The sequence below is a fragment of the Rhinatrema bivittatum genome, chromosome 17 (assembly GCF_901001135.1).
Source record: "Rhinatrema bivittatum chromosome 17, aRhiBiv1.1, whole genome shotgun sequence".
NCBI classification, from domain to species: Eukaryota; Metazoa; Chordata; class Amphibia; order Gymnophiona; family Rhinatrematidae; genus Rhinatrema; species Rhinatrema bivittatum.
The window spans coordinates 63,793,769-63,815,809 of NC_042631.1; the positions used below are offsets into that span (position 1 = coordinate 63,793,769).

Consider the following 22,041-nt stretch of genomic DNA (forward strand, 5'->3'; position numbering starts at 1 on the left):
GTTTTTGTCTCGGGTGGGTATGGCTAATATTCTATCTGCGGTCATTTCTGATCATAGTCCCATTTTGTTATCGATGTTTCTCTCAGGCGGTTCGGCAACGGGGAAGGGTTGGTGGTTGAATACGGCTTTGCTACATTTGAAGCCTTTCTGTACAATGATCCGGGATTCGGTGAAAGAATTCTTTGAGATCCATGATTCTAGCGAATACTCCCCATCTTGTTGTGGGAGACCTTAAAAACTGTTCTGCGCAGGCGGATCATCAGCTTTGCTTCTCACCGCAAAAAGGACAGGGCCTGTCGCGAGCGTTCTCTGGAACTTCAGATAGGGCAACTGGAGAAAGTACATAAATGTACTGGCTCCTATCGCACTTACAGGGAATAAGTGCGATAGGAACTGCGACTTGAAGATGTAGAGAGAATTTTTTGCTATTCATATCAAAGAGTATATGAGTTTGGAAATAAGACTGGACCTATGCTCGCCTGTTTGCTGTGGCAAAGGTCCCAGAGGACATTGATCTCTGGCATTCGGACTGTTGGTACCTTGGTGTATTCTAACGAGGGTATTAATGCCAGATTCAAATAATGTTTTGCACAATTATATTCGGCGGTGGCCCTGGTTCAGTCGCTGATATTATGGACTATCTCTCCGAAGTGCCTCTGCCATCTTTGACTGATCCCCAGAGAGAGAGGTTGGTGGCCCCTATCAAAACCCTACAGATTCAGGACGCGATATCTCATTTACCAGGGAGAAAGAGCACAGGTCTGGATGGTTACCCGGTTGAGTTCTACAAGAGAGTTTCCTGGTCAATCTTGTGGATCCACTGAAATATGTTTTTGATTATTTACAGACCCATCCTGATCATACTAACAGTATTTTCGATGCCACCACAGTGTTGCTGCAAAAACCGGGGTGGGACAGATTCAATCCAGAAACTTATAGGCCTATCTCTCTATTAAACACGGATGTAAGGAGATCACGTGATGTGGTGGGCTTGGTAGGCTGCTGTCCTCCGAGCTCCGGCTGCCCCCCAGCATATTCCTCCTCCATCCCACCCGCATTGCGATTATTTTTGCTTTACGGACCTTCTTGGGAGTACGGGACGTATTGGTGAACAACGCAGTGCCACATAGAGAACTGCATGGCTACGCGATCGATTTGAAAGGAAAAAGAGAGGTCGAAGGCCCCAGATGACAAAATGGCGCCAGAACCCGCCAGAGATGGAATGGCGGAAGATATTTCTCTTGAGGACAAGATCTCACAGGCGGTCGTCTCGGCGTTGGATAGCAGACTCCACCAGCTTTCAGAACAAATCGCCGATGTTCGTGCCTCCCTTACCGAAATAGATGTACACACTGAGCGCCTCGAAGGCCAGGGAAGCCTGGTGGAAGACTACGTTAGGGCCTTGGAGAAAAAAGTGGCAGTACTCGAGAAGCAAGCGAAAGCCAGCAAGGAAAAACTAGACAATCTTGAGAATAGATCCCGCCGGAACAATTTAAGGTTTGTCGGCTTCCCAGAAGAACTATCAGAAGTGGACTTACCGCGAGTGATAGAAGCCTGGCTCCTCCGTATTGTGCCGTCTTTGGTCTCGCCATCCGGAGGCTTGCTTGAGCGGGCCCACCGATTGGGAAGGAGAGTATGGGGGACCTTCGAACAGACCATGGGTGATCATAGCCATTACATAGAACATTACAGGAAGGCCCGGGAATTTCATTATGAGTCGCAGCACATACTGGTATTTCAAGATTTGTCACCGAGAGTCTCAACTCAACGGAAAGCTTTCAGTGACATATGCTCGCCGCTCGTGAATAAACAAATTCGCTTAGCTCTTCTCTTCCCGGCGACACTTAAGATAATGCACCTTGGGCAAGTTAAACTTTCTGATTCAGATTCGGATGCGCGCATATTTGTTCGGGTTCTTGCTGGACCTATACCAACAGTTAATAATTGAAGTCCTGGCGGCTCGCTACGTGAGTTACAGATAACTGCAGGACATTTATTTTCTATTCCTTAGTCCTATGTTGCTGCTTTAGCCAAGACCACATACATAGTAACACTGGGATCTACTGGGTTTTTTGACGCCCACACATTTCTTATGGTTTGCGCACCGTTGTGTTCAAGAAGTATTGACGACGACCACTCAGTTCCAGTGGGTTTTTCTACGTTACGAAGTCTCGTTAGGGTTTTCAAGTTAGATATGGCGTTCCAGCGGATCCCCTGCTCGGAGGACTCAGCTCTTATTGAGACCATGTTTTGCACGGCTGGGGGGGCAGCCGAGCACATGTTACCAATTGGGTGATCTCCATTCCGTTAAGGGATCTTGTTTCCCAGTGAGAGAAGGTCCTGTATCGGGAGAGACCTGCTTTCAGGCAGGTCTTGAGTTTGCTTTTTGTATTGTGATTCTGGGGAGGGAGAGGGAAGGGGACATGGGCTTACCTGTAGAGAATCTCAACTTCATTGTTTATTGTGTGTTATATATGTGGTCCAGATGCTTTTTCTTTTACTGTTTAGCATACCACGGTGGGCATGCAGCAAACTGGGAGTCTTGTGGGATGGGTAGAAGCTTGAGACGTGCGAGGGGTGACGAGAGGGGCTATTTTGGCCTGCTTAGTCTTACTTGCAGTTAATATGGCGATGGACATAGTAACCTGGAACGTGGCGGGGCTGGGCACCCCAATCAAAAGAGAAAAAGTCTTTGCTCGACTTACCAGACTCCGGGCTAAAATAGTTTTGTTTTGTTTTTTTTTACAAGAAATGCATATTTATTTATTTATTTATTTTATTTAAGGTTTTTTTATACCGGCATTCATGATAGCGTTCACATCATGTCGGTTTACATAAAAAACAGGGGTGCGAAGAATACAACCAAGAACATAAATAAACGTGATGAAGAAATGCCGTTACAATTAACAAGGGCTGATAAACTGGGGTGGAGGAAATAAAAGAGAGATAGAGGAGGTTAATTATATACAAGTGTACAATATATATACGGAGTCCAATATATACAGCTGCTGTGTAGAGTATTTATTGGTGGTGCGTGTTAGGTGGAGTTCGGGAAAGCTTGCCTGAACAGCCATGTCTTGAGTCTTTTCCTAAAGGTTAGGAGGCATGGCTCATTTCTGAGATCTGGGGGGATGGAGTTCCATAACGGTGGGCCTGCTGTGGAAAAGGCTCGGTCTCTTAAGGTGCTGTGATTAGTGGTTTTTGTAGGTGGAACAAGGAGGCATCCTCTGTAGGCTTCTCTGGTTGGTCTTGTGGATTTGTGTAAACGGAGAGGAATTTGTAGGTCGATTGTGGTATGTTGGTGAATGATTTTGTATATCAAGGTGATGGATTTGTAAATGACTCTGAAATGAATTGGTAACCAGTGGAGGTCTTTTAGGACTGGGGAGATGTGGTCTCTTTTCCTGGTGTTTGTTAGTAGACGGGCTGCTGCGTTTTGAACCATTTGGAGCGGTTTTGTGTATGAGGAAGGGAGGCCAAGTAAGGTAGAGTTGCAGTAGTCTAATTTAGAGAAAATGAGAGCTTGGAGGATGGTTCTGAAGTCTTTGGCATGGAAGAGAGGTCTTATCCTTTTTAAAACTTGCAGTTTGTAGAAGCAGTCTTTGGTAGTTTTATTGATGTGGGCTTTGAAGTTCAGTTTATTGTCGATTAGCACACCTAGATCCCTCACATGAGTGGTTTGTAGGTTGGTTGGAAGACAAGCGGTGAGATTGTTGTTATCAGGAGTTATGAGTAATAATTCGGTTTTGGAGGAGTTTAGTACCAGATTTAGGCTGTTGCTTTCTTCTGAAATTGTAAAATTGAAGAAAAAGTGGGTGTCTCAGCTCTACTATGCTACTGGTTCCTCAAAAAGTAGAGAGGTAGCGGTGCTAATCCACCAGTCCATTTCCTTTCAAGCACAGGCAACTGTGCAGATGTCCAGGGTCGATATGTTTTGGTTGAAGGCACTTTAATGGGGATCCCGGTAATTCTAGCCTCTATCTATGCCCCCAATACATATGATCACATGTTTTACACTACCTTACTCTCAGATATATCCCACCTGGGGGAATATCCTATCATCTTAGGAGGTGATTTCAACTTTGTGATAGATCCAGAGCTTGATCGCATGCCCCCCAGGGGGCGCCAGTCGTGAGCGGAAGGGACCCAATTTTGTGTGTCAACATTTACAGCTCCTGGATTTGTGGAGAACACTCCACCCAGGTGTCCGGCAATATACTCACATTGCCCGTGCTCACAACACTCAGACCAGAATAGATTACTTGCTTATCTCTGAATCCCTTTTTTCCAAATTTACAGATTCCTCTATTGAAGCCTTGATAGTGTCTGATCATAGTCCGGTAAAGGAGTCGTTTAATATAGGAGGAGCCGCCCTCGGCGGGCAATGGCATCTTCCCGCCTTTCCCACATTTCTGAAACAAAAATGGAAAGAGTTTTTGTCGCACAATGCTCAACATCTCACTCACCCTACACTTTTATGGGAAACCGCAAAATGTGTTCTCCGGGGGGACATTATTAGTTATGCTACTTATAAAAAACGCAAAATGGATAAGGATATTGTGGCCTTAGAAAAGCAGCTAAAGGACCTCAAAAAACAGATCAACTCTACTTCTAACTCTGTTCAGGCTTCCACCAACTTTAGGGAGATGCAGGTGGCCCTCAATACCTTGTTACATAGTAGGGCTGCTCACACCCTGCGCCACAGGCAATTTACCTTTTTTCACCATGGTAATAAGGCAGGTCATTTGCTTGCTCGTCTCCTAAAGGCACAGGACCCACCCAAACATATCACAAATTTAAAAAATACTAAGGAGACATAAAAACCACAACTGTTGACGTCGCAGCTAAATTTTCTGAGTATTACCAAACTTTGTATGCTGCGGAGCCTGTGGACGATGCTGCGGTCGCCACGTTTTTGCATCAATTATCTATGCCCTGTGTCTCTGACCTTCACCTCTCCTGGTTACAACGCCCCATTGAGGTAACTGAGGTGATAGAGGCTATACAGGCCTTACCGAACCAGAAAGCCCCGGGACCAGATGGGTTAACATCTACATTTTATAAAGCTTTAGCTGACGAAATCGCACCCATCCTTCAAGGGACATTTGAACAGATGACAGACCAGCAGGAGATGCCACTTACTATGTGGGCAGCTACCATAGTGGTCCTCCCAAAACCAGGCAGAGACCCTTTGTTACCTTCTTCTTACAGGCCCATATCCCTGTTGAATCTTGACATCAAAATATATGCAAAAGTTTTGGCGAATAGACTGAAGGCTATCATGCCCACCTTAATTTCCCCGGACCAAGTGGGCTTTGTTGCCGGTAGGCGATCCACTGTAAACATTCTTAGGGTACTAGTGGCACTAGAGCGCTGTCATCTGTTTAAGGTATTTAGTTACATGCGATGCGGAGAAGGCGTTTGACAGGGTCGCCTGGCCATTTCTGCGCCAAGTGCTCCATAAATTGGGTTTTGGGGGCAGGATTTTTGATTACATTAATTTGCTTTACACGAATCCCACGGCACGGATTCTGGTAAATGGAGAACTTTTGGGAGAATTTAGTCTGCAACGGGGTACCCGTCAAGGTTTCCCCCTGTCCCCTCTGCTTTTTATTATGACGGTGGAACCCTTGGTTACTGCATTGAAGTCCTCCCCAGATGTTACGGGCATTCCCATGGGCAACCGTTCTTTTCTCACCCTGCTTTTTGCTGACGATATATTGCTTCTTTTGTCCAATGCTAGGTCAGCTCTCCCAAAGGCTCTTCAAATCTTTCACTCCTATCAGCTTCTCTCGGGGTTCAAATTGAATTTAGATAAACTGAAGCCTTAGATATCTTGGGGAATCTAAAACCTGACTGGGTTGACTTTCTGGTTAAGTGGGCAAGCTCTACTAATAAATATTTAAGGATCATTATTCATCCGGATCCCAAACAGTGGTATGGGCTAAATATTCCCCCCACGATTGGAAAAATGGCTACAAAATTGGCTGGCTGGGAATCCCTTCCGCTGACTCTACAGGGGCGCATTGCAGTTTTAAAGATGGTGATTGCACCCCAGCTGTTGTATAAGCTTCTCATGCTACCAGTTTTGGTCCATATTAAGGACAGATGCATTTTACAGAAAGCAATACGGACCTTTATATGGAACAAAAAAAAGCCCGGCTGTCGTATGCTGTTATGATGGCACCTAAGGTTCAGTGAGGGTATGGTTTACCGAATTTCCATTTATATTCTTTGGCCGCAAATCTCCGTTATTTGGGGGACTGGATGTTTGGGACTTCCAAATACACTGACCCACAAATGATTCAAGATATGTGTGCGCCCTTAGATCCGAGTTTTATACTACATGCCTCGGTCTCTGAATTTCAGCGGCTAAACCTGCCCTACTTTATGATAGCCACGATTAGGAAAGTCTGGAAGGTAACACGAGGGGATCCTTGGATTATCCCCAAATGTTTCTCATCACTACCCGATGAGGGGATCTTCTATCGATTCATTGTATGTCCTCCCTTCACGTCACAAGCTCAATGTGGGCGCTAATTGGCCTCTGGGGGAGCTGTTGGACTCGTCAACGGGTCAACTCCGCTCATTTGCCCAATGTCAAACTGTCTTGGGTTTTGGACCCCAGCATTTTTTTACTTTATGGCTGAGGGCAAATTGTGCTGCTCTTTTCCAAAAGGTGCAAGGGGAAATTGATAATGCTAGCTATAAAGATTTAATCACTTGTTTTCAGATTCGCAAGGGTTCCCTTTCCTATTTATATGCTTTTTACAATGCTAAGAAAGCATGTTCCATCTATAAGAGACTACTTTCTCCATGGTCAAGGGACTGTCATGAGGATCTCGATGAACGGATGCTTAAGAACTCCTACTTGTCCATTATATGAATCACGACCAACGTCGCGCTTCGGGAATTACAACAACGCATATTTCACCGTATTGTCTATTCCCCTGCTCATGCTTACCGGATGGGGGCGATTAACTCATCTAAGTGTCTTAAGTGTTCAGAGCTAAACGCCTCCTTAATTCATTGTCTCTGGGACTGCCCTCCCATTCAAACCTATTGGTCATCTATTCAGCGCCATTTATCAGAGGTCATGCATTCGGATATCATTTGGTCTTGCTCTTTTTAACTTTTAAATAATGACATAGGAGACACCAGTCTGAATATTGAAAATGCGGGAATTATTTCCAAGGCATGCTTAATGGCGAAGAAATGCATTTTGCTACGTTGGTTGGACTCTACACCGCCCACTAAAGAGATGTGGATAGCTCTCTTGACAGAACTCTACCAATTAGAATATGGATCCATGTTCAAACGTTTTACTATACGGAAGAACCTTTTTCAAGAAATTTGGCTCTGCTATTACAAGACACTATCACTGACCATTCACTGAGTTGCTCCACTGAATGTCGGAAAGGGCTCCACTGGGCGACATAAATCTCCAGATCAACATCATTGATTGTTGGACTAGTTAAACGTTTCTTTCATTGTCTGATCTGTTGTTTATGGTTTCTTTGGCAATCTATATGCTCAGCGTATACTACGCTTTTAATATGTTCCTTTGGGTGCATGATGTCCCCTACCGAGTTTCAATGTTTTTCACTTTCTCTCGCCCTCTCATGGTGATACCCATATGTTTCCTAATGCACTGGATATTTGTAAAGTTCCCCAAGAAACTGTTGAATGTTGACATTTTCTGTAATGTCCTCAAGGGTGTAGGACCTAATAATTTGGAGGTTTGAGATTCTCTACAGGGGGGGAGCGGGGACGGGGGGAGGGGAAGGGCACATGTTGTTCTACGATAGAAAATTGATAAACCGGGTGTCTGTCAAAGTTTGTTAATGTGTTCACATGCCTTGCTGTGTTGTACTGTGACTGACTCCCAATAAACATAATTATAAAAAAAAAAACACGGATGTAAAAATTCTAGCAAAGGTGCTACAGCTGAGGCTTGAGCGCTGTATGAGGTCTTTAATCGGCCCTGACTAGTCTGGCTTTAGTGGCCGCTCCTCTGTGAATAATACTAGGTGCCTATTTGACGTCATGGCGTTAGCTAAAAGACAGGATTCCAGGGCTGGTAGTTAGTCTCGATGCAGAGAAGGCCTTCGATCGCCTCAGTTGGCCTTTTCTATTTGCGGTGTTGGAAAAATTGAGGTTTCCTGAGCAGTTTTGTGGCTGGACAGTAGTCCTAGGGCTCGAATTCTCACTAATGGTTTTTTTATAGGGCTTTTTCCCATAATGAAGGGTACTCAGCAGGGATGCCAGTTATCACTGTTGCTTTTTGATCTTGCTATCGAACCCCTAGATGTAAAGTTGCGAGAGCACCCTGCTCTGTGCGGTTTCCGAGCTGGTGATTATTCTCATTTGATATCTCTATATGTGGATGACGTCCTCTTATTTTTATCGGATTCGAGGCGAGAGAATCCGGTACTGTTGGCAGAACTGGAGGCCTTTGATGCGGTGGCAGGCTACAAGGTCAATTTTCATAAATCGATGGTGTTCCCCATCGGTATCTCTATGCCGGAGAAGGTCCCGGTCTGTTTTGCTCCATTCTAACGGGAAACAACTTCCCTAAATATCTAGGTATTCATGTCCTAGTGAATATGAATAACTTATACAAGTTAAATTATGCCCCAGTTGTCATAGCTATTAAACAGGATCTTCAGGGGTGGTGGGGGGCGTTATCTTTCCTGGAGGGAGGATTAATGTAATTAAAATGAACATTTAACCTCGCTTATTTTATCTGTTTCAACATGTCCCGTTTCTTACCTAATGATTTTTTCTCTTCCATTAACTCAGCACTATTGGATTTCTTATGGGAGGGGAAACCTGCACGAGTTAGTCTTCACACATTGTTCAGGACAAAGGAGTGGTGGGGGGGGGGCGGGGGGAGATGGCATTTCCTTGCCTTCAGGCATACGTTTGGGTGGCACGCCTCTTGGGGGTTTTTACTTGGCTTTATAGGATCGTGCCTCACCTTGGTTTGCAATCAAGAGATATTTAGCTGAGGAAACAGACCTCATGTCGCTGCTCTTATCGGCCCCTTTATCGCCAGAGGAGTGCCACGCATGTCATGATTGCCCTCTTATGGCATGCACTGTCAAGACGTGGACAGCACTTTGTCGCATAGATGATTGATTCTCCAACTTTTGTTCATAGCCCCTGAAGAAGAAACTTTCGAAACACCAGCGGTGTCGGGCATTTATTTATTTTTATTTATTTAGCAGCTTTTATATACCGACGAACGTTGGGAATATCTCATCAAGTTACATATAACAGAATTAGCAACTGGCTTTACAGTGAACATATAACTGAGAAGGAGAATAATGTTAGAGGAGAGAACTTAGAAAACAAGAGCGCTAAATAAACTTAATGGGAGGTCAGGGAGGGGGGGGAGAGGAAGGAAGGGGGAGGGAGGGGAGAAGGGGATGGAGAAGAGTTAGATTACATAAATCAACACAGAATTGCAAGGAGAAAACTCATATCAAATTATATACAATTAATATAGACAATATGTACAGATGTTAGCTCGCAGTTAGGTGTAAGAGTGTTTGAATAGCCAAGTCTTCAGGTTTTGTCTGAATATTTTTGGACAGGTTTCTTGTCGGAGTGAGGTGGGTAGTTTGTTCCAGAGGTATGGCCCAGCTAGGGAGAGGGCCCTTTCATTTGTGGATCGAAGCTTAGTTAGCTTGGGTGATGGGGTGTGAAGTGTAGCCAGATACTCTTTTCTAGTGGGTCTGTTCTTGTTGTGAAAGGTAAAATGCTCTTTAAACCAGTACATGTGTTCATTGTGAAGGGATATGTGTATTAGAGTGAGAGATTTGTAGGTAATTCTAGATGCTATGGGTAACCAATGCAGATGTTTGAGTACTAGGGTTATGTGGTCGTTTTTGTGGGTGTTGGTAAGTATACGGGCTGCTGCATTTTGGAGGAGTTGAAGAGGTTGGATGGTGCTTTTAGGTAAGCCCAGAAGCATAGAGTTACAGTAATCTATTTTCGATAGGATGAGTGCTTGTAGTGTGGTACGAAAGTCATTGAGATGTAACAGGGGTTTGAGTTTTTTTAGCGTGTGTAATTTGAAGAAGCAGTCTTTCAGCGTGTTATTAATACATTTTTTGCAGTTTAGGTGATTGTCAAGGGTGATGCAGAGGCAGCGCACATGAGGGGAGAAAGTGACATTAGTGGGGGGAGCCTGTACCGAGGGGTTAATGTTGGGGGGTGAGATGAGGACGAGTTCTGTTTTCGCGGTGTTGAAGGCTAGAAAATTTTTGGATAGTAAGCTGCTGATGTCAGAAAGGGCAGCTTTCCAGGTTTCCATAGCTTTGTGTATTGTGTCTGTGATCGGTATCAGTATCTGTACATCATCCGCATATATAAAGTGCGGAAGGCCTAGTTTGGCAAGGAGATGGCAGAGAGGGAGGAGGTAAATATTGAACAGTGTAGAGGATAGGGATGAGCCTTGGGGTACTCCTTGTGCTAGTGCAAGGGGTTTGGAAATGCAGTTTCCAATTTGAATGCTGAATTGCCTCTCGTTCAGGTAGGATTGGAACCATTGAAGGGCAGTGCCTGAGATGCCAATGCCAATAAGGCGTTCTAGAATATGGTGGTTAACAGTATCAAATGCGGAGGATATATCAAGAAGAATTAGAATGTGTGAGAGCCCTCTATCAAGGCTTTTTAGGATGTGGTCGGTGATTGAGATGAGCAGGGTCTCAGTACTATGGTATTTGCGAAAACCATATTGTGAGGAAGAGAGGATCTTGTGTTCGTCCATATAGTCTGAAAGCTGTCTGTTGATTGATTTTTCAAAGATTTTTGTGATCAGTGGCAGATTGGAGATGGGTCAGAAGTTGGAAAGATCAGAGAGGTCCAAGGAGGGCTTCTTTAGGACAGGTTTTACAATAGCGTGTTTAAGGTTTTTGGGAATGCTGCCAAGTACAATGGATCTGTTTATGATGTTCGAGATGGGTTTAGCAATGCTCCCAGGGATGGAGAGGAGGTTTTTGGTAGGGATGGTGTCTGATGGGTGCATAGAGGGTCTGATTTTTTTTAAAAAGGATTCTATTTCAAGTGATGAGGTGGAGTCAAATGTGGAGAGTTTGGCAGTAGTTTGCCACTGTAGGGTTTCGGTGGATGTTTGGGTAGAGGGGAAGCGTGACATGTTATTGCATATTTTATTGTGGAAAAAGGAGGCTAGGTTTTCACATTTGGCTTGGCTGTCTATGTCAGGTGTAGAAGGAGTATAGGATTTGGTTAAGTTGCTTACTAATTCAAATAAGACTCTTGGATTGAATTGTAAGTGGTGAATACTTTGTGAGTAGAAATCTCTTTTAGTATTGTCAATTGCTACTCGGTAAGTATGAAGGTAAGATTTAAATGTGCTCAGTTGTGCGGGGGTGTAGTCTTTGCGCCATGTTCTTTCAAGCTTTCTAAGATTATGTTTCATATTTTTTAACTCTGGGGTATACCAGGGTTGATTATGTTTATTAGATGCGTCAATGTGGCATTTTTGCATGGGACAGATCTTGTCCGCAATCGCCCTGGTGATATGGTTCCAGGAGGTGAGTGCAGTATCTGCATCTGTCGAGGGAGTTGATGTCCTTGGTTATGGCTGTTATTAATTCTTCTTGATTGCAACTGCGTCTAAAGTTTATGGTTTTTTTGGATTGCGTAGGAGTGTGGGTAATAATCACTGAGCAAGTAGTGTCAATTCGATAGTGGTCGGACCAGGGGATGGGTGTGCATGTAGGGGGGATCATGCGGATTTTGGAGTTGGTGAATAGGACATCAAGCGTGTGTCCTGCTTTGTGAGTGGGTTGTGAGATAGTTTGAGTGAAGCCGAGGGCATCGAGGGCGGAAAGCAGTGAGTCACAGGAAGATGAAATGGGGATAGCATCCACATGAAGGTTGAAGTCCCCAAGGATAATTGCTGGAACATGTATGTTTACATTTTTGGCTATGTATTCAATTAAAGGTGAGGAATTAACCTCTAGGAGACCTGGTGGGGCATATACTAAGCAGATTTGAAGGTTATGTGCGTGAAAAAAGCTGATTTCAAGCCTGGGTGGTATGGGAATGATTTTCCTAGTAAGTTTAAAGGCCTTTTTAGGTGCCAGGAGGAGGCCGCCTCCTCTTTTTTTTAGGTCTGGGAATGGAGAAAATGTCATATCTATCCAGTGGGAGTTGGTTAAGTAGTATGGCGTCCGTTTCCTTTAGCCAAGTTTCTGTGATGGCTAGGATGTCGGGTTGGTCATCTTGTAGGATGTCATTGATGAGTGCAGTTTTTTTGATGATAGATTGTGCATTGATTAATAGAATGGTGAAGGTTGTGAGGTCGAGTATTTGGGTGAGTGGGGTGGTTATGATGGGGAGGTTTCGATGGTATTCCCTGGATGGTTTGGGAAACGGGGGACGATATGAGGGGGGATAGTGCTTAATGGTGGGAATAGGGTGAGTAAGCATAGCTGTTCGCAAGGGGAGAGAGAAGTGGGGATAGGTTTTTGCCGGGTGAGGGGGAGGGGGAGGGTGCAGGTGCGGTGTTCCTAAGAGAATAGGTGTTCCTAAGAGGATAGGCAAAGGGTACTGTGGTACTGCAGGTAGGGGGGGGAACGGTGGATAGTAGTAATGAGAATTTGTGTTGACAAGGGTGGTAGAAGGGGTTAACAAAGGGGGTGCACGAAGAGGCGAACTAAGGGGCAGGCCCCTTAGTCGCCCTCCTTCGTGTGTGCGACGCCCGGCGCACGGCGCCGCTGCAAAGAGCCTCGCAGGCTCCGGTCCTCGTTGCTCTCTCTCTCTCTTGCAGGCTCCGGTCGGCATTGCTCTCTCTCTCGCAGGCTCCGGTCGGTGTCGCTCTCTCACTCTCTCTCAGGCTCCGATTGGTGGGGCCTGGAAATGGTCTGACTGATTGGAGGAGGCCTAAGGTCGTCCTCGTGGGGATCGGAGAAGCCCTCAAAGTGGTGGTGGCGGAAACAATGGACACAGGGGGGCAGCGGGCTGACCAGGGTCGAGCCCGCTGTTTCTGAAAAAGGGTCGAGCTGATGTTTCTGAAAAAGATAAGTTCTTTATTCTATAAAAGGTTTACTCTTCAGTTGGAGTAAATGGAATTTACCATCAGTAATTCATAAACATTTTTCAAAAATTTGTTCTAAAAAAATGTAAAAAAAAAAAGTTAATATTGGTGTTTAAAGAGCGGCAGTTCAAAACGCAATTCAAGAAGGTTACCCCGTGATTAAAGTTGGCTGAGCAGTCACACTTCTAACAAGTGGATAAAAGTTAAAACGCTGTGGCAGCGGATATGTGCAAGAGCTCACATATGAGGGTTTACCTAATTGTATAAATTGCGTTGAATATATGTGATTTTCTTTATTAGTTTGCTATTTTGATCACATATTCCACCAGTTTTTTCAGATTTAGTTGCTCATTTTGTTATAGCATGGAGGTGGTAAGTCTGTCCCAACTCTGGAGGACTGGAGAACTCAGGTTCGTTCTGTAGCATTATTAGAGAAATTAACTTTTATGTTGCGAGACAGTGTACCTTATTATGACAAGATTTGGGGCCTGTATTGGAAATTTTATCATTCGCTTTAAAGTTTCCTGAGTATTATGGGGAGGTTACCTGTGACCCTGTCCTCTTTTGCTTATTTTGCTTACTTTCAGGCCGATTCAGTCAAAGTCGCGGGAGAGCGGATGAACACCCGCTCTCCCGGTGTGCGCGATTCAGTATTTAAATGAGGGCCCGCAGTAAAAAGAGTCGCTAGGCTGCACATTTTACTTACTGAATCGCGCGGGAATAACTAATAGGGCCATCAACATGCATTTGGATGTTGCGGGTGCTATTAGTTTCGGGGGGGGGGGGGGGGTTGGACGCGCGTTTTCGACGCGCTATTACCCCTTACTGAATAAGGGGTAAAGCTAGCGCGTCAAAAACACGCGTCCAAACGTGGGTTAACAGTGCGCTCCGCCGGAGCACACTGTACTGTATCGGCCTGTTTGTGCTTATTAATAATGCTACGTGTATGTTCTGACTGTCTCTAAATAAAAAGTTTAAAAAAAAAACCAAAATAAATGGAATGGCTTCTGCCACTGTTCTCACAAAAACTGTGAAGGACAGATCCTCTGGTGAAGACCTCCTTTCTGGCAGAGGAGAGGAATCGGAGGAGAGATCCATAGACATCTCTTCTTCAGAGAAATCAGCGGAATCATAGTCGAACCCCCATGAATACTGAGAGCCCAACTCACTGCAGTCTACAAGTGAAGGCTCTCTCCTCAGCCAGTGGATCTGACAGGTGCAGCTGGCTATTTGGGCCCAGACCCCAAAGAACTTGTATGCCTCAAGGAAGCTTCCTCTCCCAAGGAGCCAGAAATCAGCAGTAGGCCGGCAGGCATCAACCCCAATGCTCCTCTGGGTATCGGTGACGGAACAGGAATTGGCATCGATGCAGTGCCAGTGAGCAGCTGAAGGGGGTCGAACAGCAGCTCAAGGATTGTCAGTGCCTGCCTCTGTGCCCTCAATGCCCTGGCACTGATGCAATGCAGCACTTTCTCCAAGGCTTGCTGGATCTTCTTCACCAGTTCTTCCTCTAAAACTGCTGATGCCTACACTGACTCAGAGCCAGGAGTGGCCACATCCTCTTCAGAAGTGAATCAGTGTCAGACACTAGGACCAGTGGAGACTGTTGCGAGTCCCCAGCATGCCTGAAGGATGAACACTGCTTGTCGTGGGACCACTTAGGAAAATTTTCAGTAGATGCCAGACCACCCCCGCATCACATATCGATGGGGACCAATACCAATGCTTCTTCGGCTTCCTTCAGTGGTCTGCATGGGTCTTCCCTGATGCAGAGGTTGGAGAAAGGGAATGGTGAATAAAACGGAAAATGTAATAATGCCTCTGTATCGCTCCATGGTGAGACCCCACCTTGAATACTGTGTACAATTCTGGTCACCGCATCTCAAAAAAGATATAATTGCGATGGAGAAGGTACAGAGAAGAGCGACCAAAATGATAAGGGGAATGGAACAGCTCCCCTATGAGGAAAGACTAAAGAGGTTAGGAGTTTTCAGCTTAGAGAAGAGATGGCTGAGGGAGGATATGATAGAAGTGTTTAAAATCATGAGAGGTCTAGAATGGGTAGATGTGAATCGGTTATTTATTCTTTCAGATAATAGAAAGACTAGGGGGCACACCATGAAGTTAGCATGTAGCACATTTAAAACTAATTGGAGAAAGTTCTTCTTCACTCAACGTACAATTAAACTCTGCAATTTGCTGCCAGAGGACGTGGTTAGTTCAGTTAGTATAGCTGTGTTTAAAAAAGGATTGGATAAGTTCTTGCAGGAGAAGTCCAATACCTGCTATTAATTAAGTTGACTTAGAAAATAGCCACTGCCATTAGCAATGGTAACATGAAATAGACTTAGTTTTTGGGTACTTGCCAGGTTCTTATGGCCTGGATTGACCACTGTTGGAAACAGGATGCTGGGCTTGATGGACCCTTGGTCTGACCCAGTATGGCACGTTCTTATGCCTTCTTCGAACGGGATGAGTCAGAGGATGATCTGTCTCTGGAGTCCCTACAGGTCACCGATGTCAAGGGATCCAATGTCCCCACCAATGTCCATGGCTCTCCTACCATTGATGTACTTCCAGGGTTCTTTAATGTGAATGCCTCCCATGTCTGAACAAATGTTCCTTGAGATCCAGTCAGGACCATGATCCTTTCTGCATATCTGTGGCACCCACAGATGTCATGCGATGCCCCCAAGCACAGGATACATCTATCATGGGGATCCATGATAGACATGGTCCTGAAACAAGGGCATTATTGGAACCTGCTAGACAGGTCAGAACACAATAAAAGGGACACAAAAATCAAACTCTACAGCAGCGGTAGGTCGATGGCCACAGCTACAGAGAGCCCCACCACCGCAGGAACGACAGCGAAAGAAATTTTAGAGAACAATTGAAAAATCTTACCTAGGGAAGCTATGAGGGATGAGACTGCAGGTCCCTGTGACAGACTAGTCCGATCTGAAGAAAAAAAATATTTAGAAAAGAGACGAGGGTGAAGGGACCCCGCGTGGATGTATGGCATAATGGTATGCCATGAGGATGTCAAGTAAGCTTAGTCAAAGTTTGGGAAACATAGCTTTTCCATGCCAGACTTAATTGGATATCACCTATGTATGAGGGCTGCTTGTCCTTGGAGAAAAATTGCTACTCATTTATAGTCAGGTGAAGATTTATTTTATTTATTTATTTTATTTAAAAACTCTTCTATACCGTCGTTAAGTTAATTCACCATCACAACGGTTTACATAAAGGCACAATAAGAAAAAAATATATATAATTGGTATAGATTACAATTTAAACATGTGCCAACCTAGAACGGTAACAAATTTTATTTTATTAAGAGAAACTGTGTGTTGATTAGAGCTTGTATGTTGGTTAGGAAACTGTTAAGTGGTTCAAGTCTACGTTTAATATGCATTTGGAGATATAAATGAAAAAACTGTTTGCTTGGTGCGTCCTTATCTATCGATTGTTTTCCTCGTTCTCTTTGTCTTTGTCAAAGGCTTGTTTAAAAAGCCAGGTTTTCAGATTAGTTTTAAATAGTTTCAGATTTCTCTGTAGCCTTATAGGACCTAGGCAGTTGCAAAAGCTAATGTATATCATCTTTGAATATGTTGGTTAAATAAAATGTATTAGAACCTTCATTTTCGCCAAGAACCAGGTTAGCTACCAGAATATGGCTTATTTATAGATGATACGTAACAAAAGAAAATGTACATATTTAAGCAATTACAAGCAGGCTCCTGTGCCCATCCAGAAACCAGCAGAACAACTTAACAGACACTTAAGGCAACTTGAACCCCTGTCCCATCACGAATGCAACAGTAAGCCCCCATACAGACCACTCCCACCCAAAAAAATACCAGAAAGAATTTGAGGGGAATACAATGCCATATGTACTTACAGGGTAAAAACATTCTACCCCCAGAGGTATGTGACAAAACCAGCTGCACCAAACCAATTAAAGTCTGTAAAGTCTTTGCCCTTACTTGTATCGCATTTTCTCCTCTGTGTCTTGTGATGGCTCTTCTATGATAAATGTTATTAAATCTTCCAAGCATTCTACTTTTATAAGGAACTCCACAAGCTTGCGATTCTGAGCTTTGCATTCCTGCAGAACATCTTCTTCATCCAACAACTCTTTCAGTGTCACATCTTCACGTTCTAGAAGTGTGTCTATATGAGATGATGAGTGGAGATCGAATTTCCAAAACATGCTGGTCTGTTCCAAATGGCAGAGAGGAGTTTTCATTAGCATAGCTAACAGCAGAAAATTAGAATAAGTATTTCAAGTACCTCTCCTAATGTAAGAATTTAGCATCACAATAATGAATTCCTTAAAAGCACATAGGAACACAATTTTTCAGCTCTTTTGCACTTTACCAATTTCTTAATCTAGTGGAACAAAAAATATTATATAACACATCTAATTCTCCTTTTCCAGGACAGACTTCAAGACACAACAGAAGAGCCAGTTTAGATATAAATTAGAGATTTTCCTTTACCTCTAGTCAGTCTCACATATGGAGACAAACCAATAAAAAATAACGAAACATGACTGAATTACTGACAGTATTGTCTCACTTGTTTCCTAGATAAGAATATTGCCTATATACACAGGATGAGGTGGGATTCAGATGACAGCATTGGGCATTCCAAATTACTTTCCTGTTATTTGTGTCACTTCAGAACTGGCTACAATGCAGTAGATGCCAATGAATGAGGAAGGAATTTCAATGTACTAGTATACTGTGGCATTGAGTAGCACAGTAACATACTACATAGCCACTAAAAGTGAGGGAAAGTTATCTGAAAAGGAAACACCCAATATCAACCAGCCTTATTTACACATACAAGTCAGATTAATTTCAGGTGACATGAATCTGAACAAAAAGTTATACTGAAATTTACAGGCTGCCTAAGGGCAAATGCACCACACTGTTTCATGTAGGGGAATTCTGCGGAAAATTTTTTTTTTAATTCTGCATACTTTATGTTTGGTCAAAATAACACAATATACATGACAGTCTTTAAATAATTAATTTAAAATGTAATACAGAAAAAAAATTACTTCTTAAAAATGCAGTTTTAAATAGGTTGAGCAGAATTTCCCTAGAAATTCACTGTAAGAGTGCCTCTTTCACTCTGTCCCTACCTTCCCTGGCCAGTCTCCTTTCACTTTGCCCTCTCAGGCTCCAACACCTGCCTCTAGGCTCAACCCCTTCCATTCTATCTCCACTCCCAGAATTGACCCCTCTCTCAGTACTGCCCTTCACACAGGCTCCTTCTCTCTCTCACACACACACACACACGCACACACAGGCTCCCTTCTCTCTAGTGCACACACACATACTCATACAGGCTCTCTTTCTCTCTCAATTACACGCATCCCTTTATTCAGGCTCCCTCTCTCTCCCTTTTCATATACACCAGTTCCTTATCTCTCATAAATATACACACTTGTTCACAATCTCCTCACATAGTCTCCCTCTCTCTGGCACCCACAACCATGCACACTCACCCATGCTCTCTCTCTCTCACCCCCATGCTCGTAATCTTACACACTCACACACTTCTACAAACAGACTCACTCTCACCGGGGCTTGCTCCATCTTCGTTGCGAACGGGACGGCCTCCGCTCACAGCACACCAGGGACTGATCCATCTTCGCCGTGAGCGGGACAGACTTCGCTCTCAGCATGCTGGGATCTGCTCCTTCATTGTCGCGAGTAGGACGGACTTCGCTTATGGCACGCGGGAGCCTGCTTCGTCTTTGCCAATTTCTGTGCCACTGCACAGGAGGATAATTCTGCACAAATTCTGTACTCCGCAGTAGCGCAGAATTCCCACAAGACTATGTACTACATACCCTCAGGAAAAGCAGCATATGTGAAACATGAGGGTGGAGCAAGGTGCACACCTGTCCATAGACACTGGATAATTTGTTTAGACCTTATTTTTATATCCTTTCTTGACCTAATCCATTTTGTGGTGGCTCTCAGTGTTCCACAATTTCAGTTTTAACTGAAATTTAATCAATAAAGTACAGATTTTTTTTTAAGTTATTCAGTTTTTACCGCTTTATGCCTGTTTTTCAGTTCTCTCAATATTTTTGCTGATATTTATTTTATGAAATGTCATTCCCAAATAGAGATTTTGTATTGAAGCACTGAAACAATTCTTAAATGCAGAACTCATTCCAGACACAGAGCCAGAATAAACTGTGTTAATACCATGCCATAAATGACATTTATAAATAGGCACTTTCAGGGTAATTCTAAAAGGAAGGCACATGTACCAATAAACGCACATATTGGAGCCCGAGCAGACAAACACTGCAATTTTAAATTGTGCTTGCAAGTTCGCGAGTATCGCTCAGAGCCACGTCCCAGAACTAGATTCATTCATGCATTTCATAATCACGTTAACCAGATGTCTGATGCCGCAACTCTTAATTGAAGTTCTTGGTCTCATATTCCCAATCGTTAAACTTACAGCATGCTACACCAATACCATTTAAGTCAGATGTAACCTCAGCTTTGAAGTCTACATCCTTGAAGATGTAACCATTAGTTCTTGTAGATTTAAACCTTATTCTAAAGATATAAACTTAGATATTGAAGACTGTAATCTGTAAGCATTTGTATTTATTGTAAGAATTTATATTTATTATTTATCTATTTACATTGATCTGTTACCTCTTGGTTCTGTTCTCTCCTTTACCTCTAGTTCAAGTTCCTACAAAGTTAGCCTTGTTATTTATACCCACTTGTTTAATGTAATTTTCCAATATTGGTTCTGTGTAAACCGAAGTGGTATGTACTAGTACATGAACTCCGGTATATAAAAGCCTTTAAATAAAATAAATAAATAAATAAATAAATTTAAAGTACCTATCCCATGAGTATTTCAGCTAGGGCTTCAGTGGTTTTTTATTTATTTATTTATTTAACTCTTTTCTATACAGGCATTCATGATCAATATCATATCACATCGGTTCACAGAGAACAAGGGGGTTATAACTTTAACAAACCATTTCAACAAGAGGCAAAGTTATAATAAACAAGGTGAAATAAACTTCGAGGCTGAGGTAGCCAGAAAGATAGGACAGAAGAGGAAAATTAAAAAATTAAAAATATTAAAAAATACTTAGATGACGGTGGTAGGGGGTGCCTAGCTGCATATATAGCAAAGAATGGTTAAGGGGCCCTTTGCATGTTTCAGAAAGTTTAAGGGAAGGCTTGAAGGAATAGCCAAGTTGAGTTTTTTCCGAAATGTTAGCTGGCAGGGCTCCAGTCAGAGGTCTGTGGGCATAGTATTCCAAATGACAGGTCCAGCTGTCGAGAATGCCCGTTCTTTAGTCGCTGTATGGCGTGTGGCTTTGGTTGGGGGAACTTTTTTATGCACGTATACAGGTGGATTTTAAAACATGTTCACGTGAGGGGAAAAAACAGTTTTTCCAAGAAATCCACCAGTTTGCCCAGTTCATATTAAGGACTTCAAGAGCCCTCTGGTTCTTCATCCTGCAAGCCCCCCACTTGATTCTGAACCCTCAAACTGTGCTAAATGCCCTAAAACTCGAGATCTCCAGGCTTGCTCTTCATCAGGACAAGAAGTAAAGTTACACGGATAACAAGTCAATGCTCGCCATGGTCAGCTTATTTAAAATGTGGACTTATGTGCGTAAGCCTTGGCCCCTCCCCTTTTCTATCCCCTTCTTCTTGACGCACAAATGTCCAAAAAAATGGAACTCTCTACCACCTTATTTGACAACTCAAACTAATATCAAAACGTTCAAGAAGGATCTAAGAACTTTCCTTTTTCTTAAAGTCTACATTAATGATCATCTAAATCAACAATCCAACTACAATCAATACAACCAACCAAACCCATGCATGAAAGAAACAAACTACAACTGGCATCAACCATAGTCTTTGCAATACTGAAGTTATAAGAAACAATGCTAGGAACCCTGCACTAAGATGAATTAATCCTAATACTGTTACTTTCCTCTTTTCCCTATATTTCCTTCTCCTCCCTTTTCCACTTCCTTTCATTCCCCCCATTGTTATTTTTTGCAACTATGTTTAATTATCTATTTTATGTTTGATTTTTGTAAACCGTTATGATGGCTGAACAGAATGACGGTATATAAAACTGAATGAATGAATAAATAAATAAATAAATAAATGGGTAAGTACATGCATACTTCGCAACTTCTTAAAATGTGTGATGCTCGCGTAAGGCAAAATATGCACATATATGGCTGTTTCTGGGCGATGAACACTTTTAAAATCAACCCATTACAGCTTTTTATACTTCTCTTGGATTCTTTACTTTTCTATTTGCATGAACTATACTTGATAAAGTTGTACCAAAAAAAGGCAGGAGAAACTAAAAGCCAATCAGCAGGAAGTAATCCATCCTGCCTAATCAGGAACCATGAAAGAACAGTTCATAAATTACATAATGTAGGCTCAGAAGTGGTCCTAGCTCCTGTGTATTGTGTGGCCTTACAGCAATGGTACAAGTGGAAGCATAGACAGACTCATGCCCAGAAAGGAGATTCAAGACATAAGAATTAAAGCACTGCTAGCTGGCTTGCAGCCAGTGCAAGAATATATGGTACCCTAGACAAACCTTTAGTCATTCACTCCCCTCCTCCAACTTACTACTGGCAGCAGCTCCAGCACAGTGGGTCCTCCTACTGGCAGCAATGGCTCCAGCACAGTGTTTCCTTCTTTGGCAGTATGAGCTCTGGTACAGAAACCCTATGAACCTCATATTGGCAGCATTCTGCCACTCCAAAAATGTTGGCACTCTAGGCGACGACCTAGTTTGTCTAATGGAAGCATCAGCCCTGACAACATGTTCCCCATGAGCATATGCTCTTCTAACCTTGCACTCAGTGTATGTAAGGGCACAGCCCAAGCCTGTGCTACTGACTGCAGGGAGAAGTTGGTCTT

The 22,041-nt window shown here is 43.3% G+C and overlaps 1 protein-coding gene across 6 annotated transcripts in view; it reads right to left on the minus strand.

Moving 5' to 3' along the window:
• PPP6R3 (protein phosphatase 6 regulatory subunit 3) overlaps positions 1–22,041 on the minus strand; it is a 1,439,644-nt gene that overhangs the window by 1,335,086 nt on the left and 82,517 nt on the right. For all 6 annotated transcript variants that reach the window (XM_029582701.1, XM_029582702.1, XM_029582698.1 and 3 more), the window contains one exon: positions 17,065–17,297. In XM_029582701.1, the coding sequence (XP_029438561.1) occupies positions 17,065–17,297 (233 nt within the window). The remainder of the gene's footprint in view (positions 1–17,064; positions 17,298–22,041) is intronic.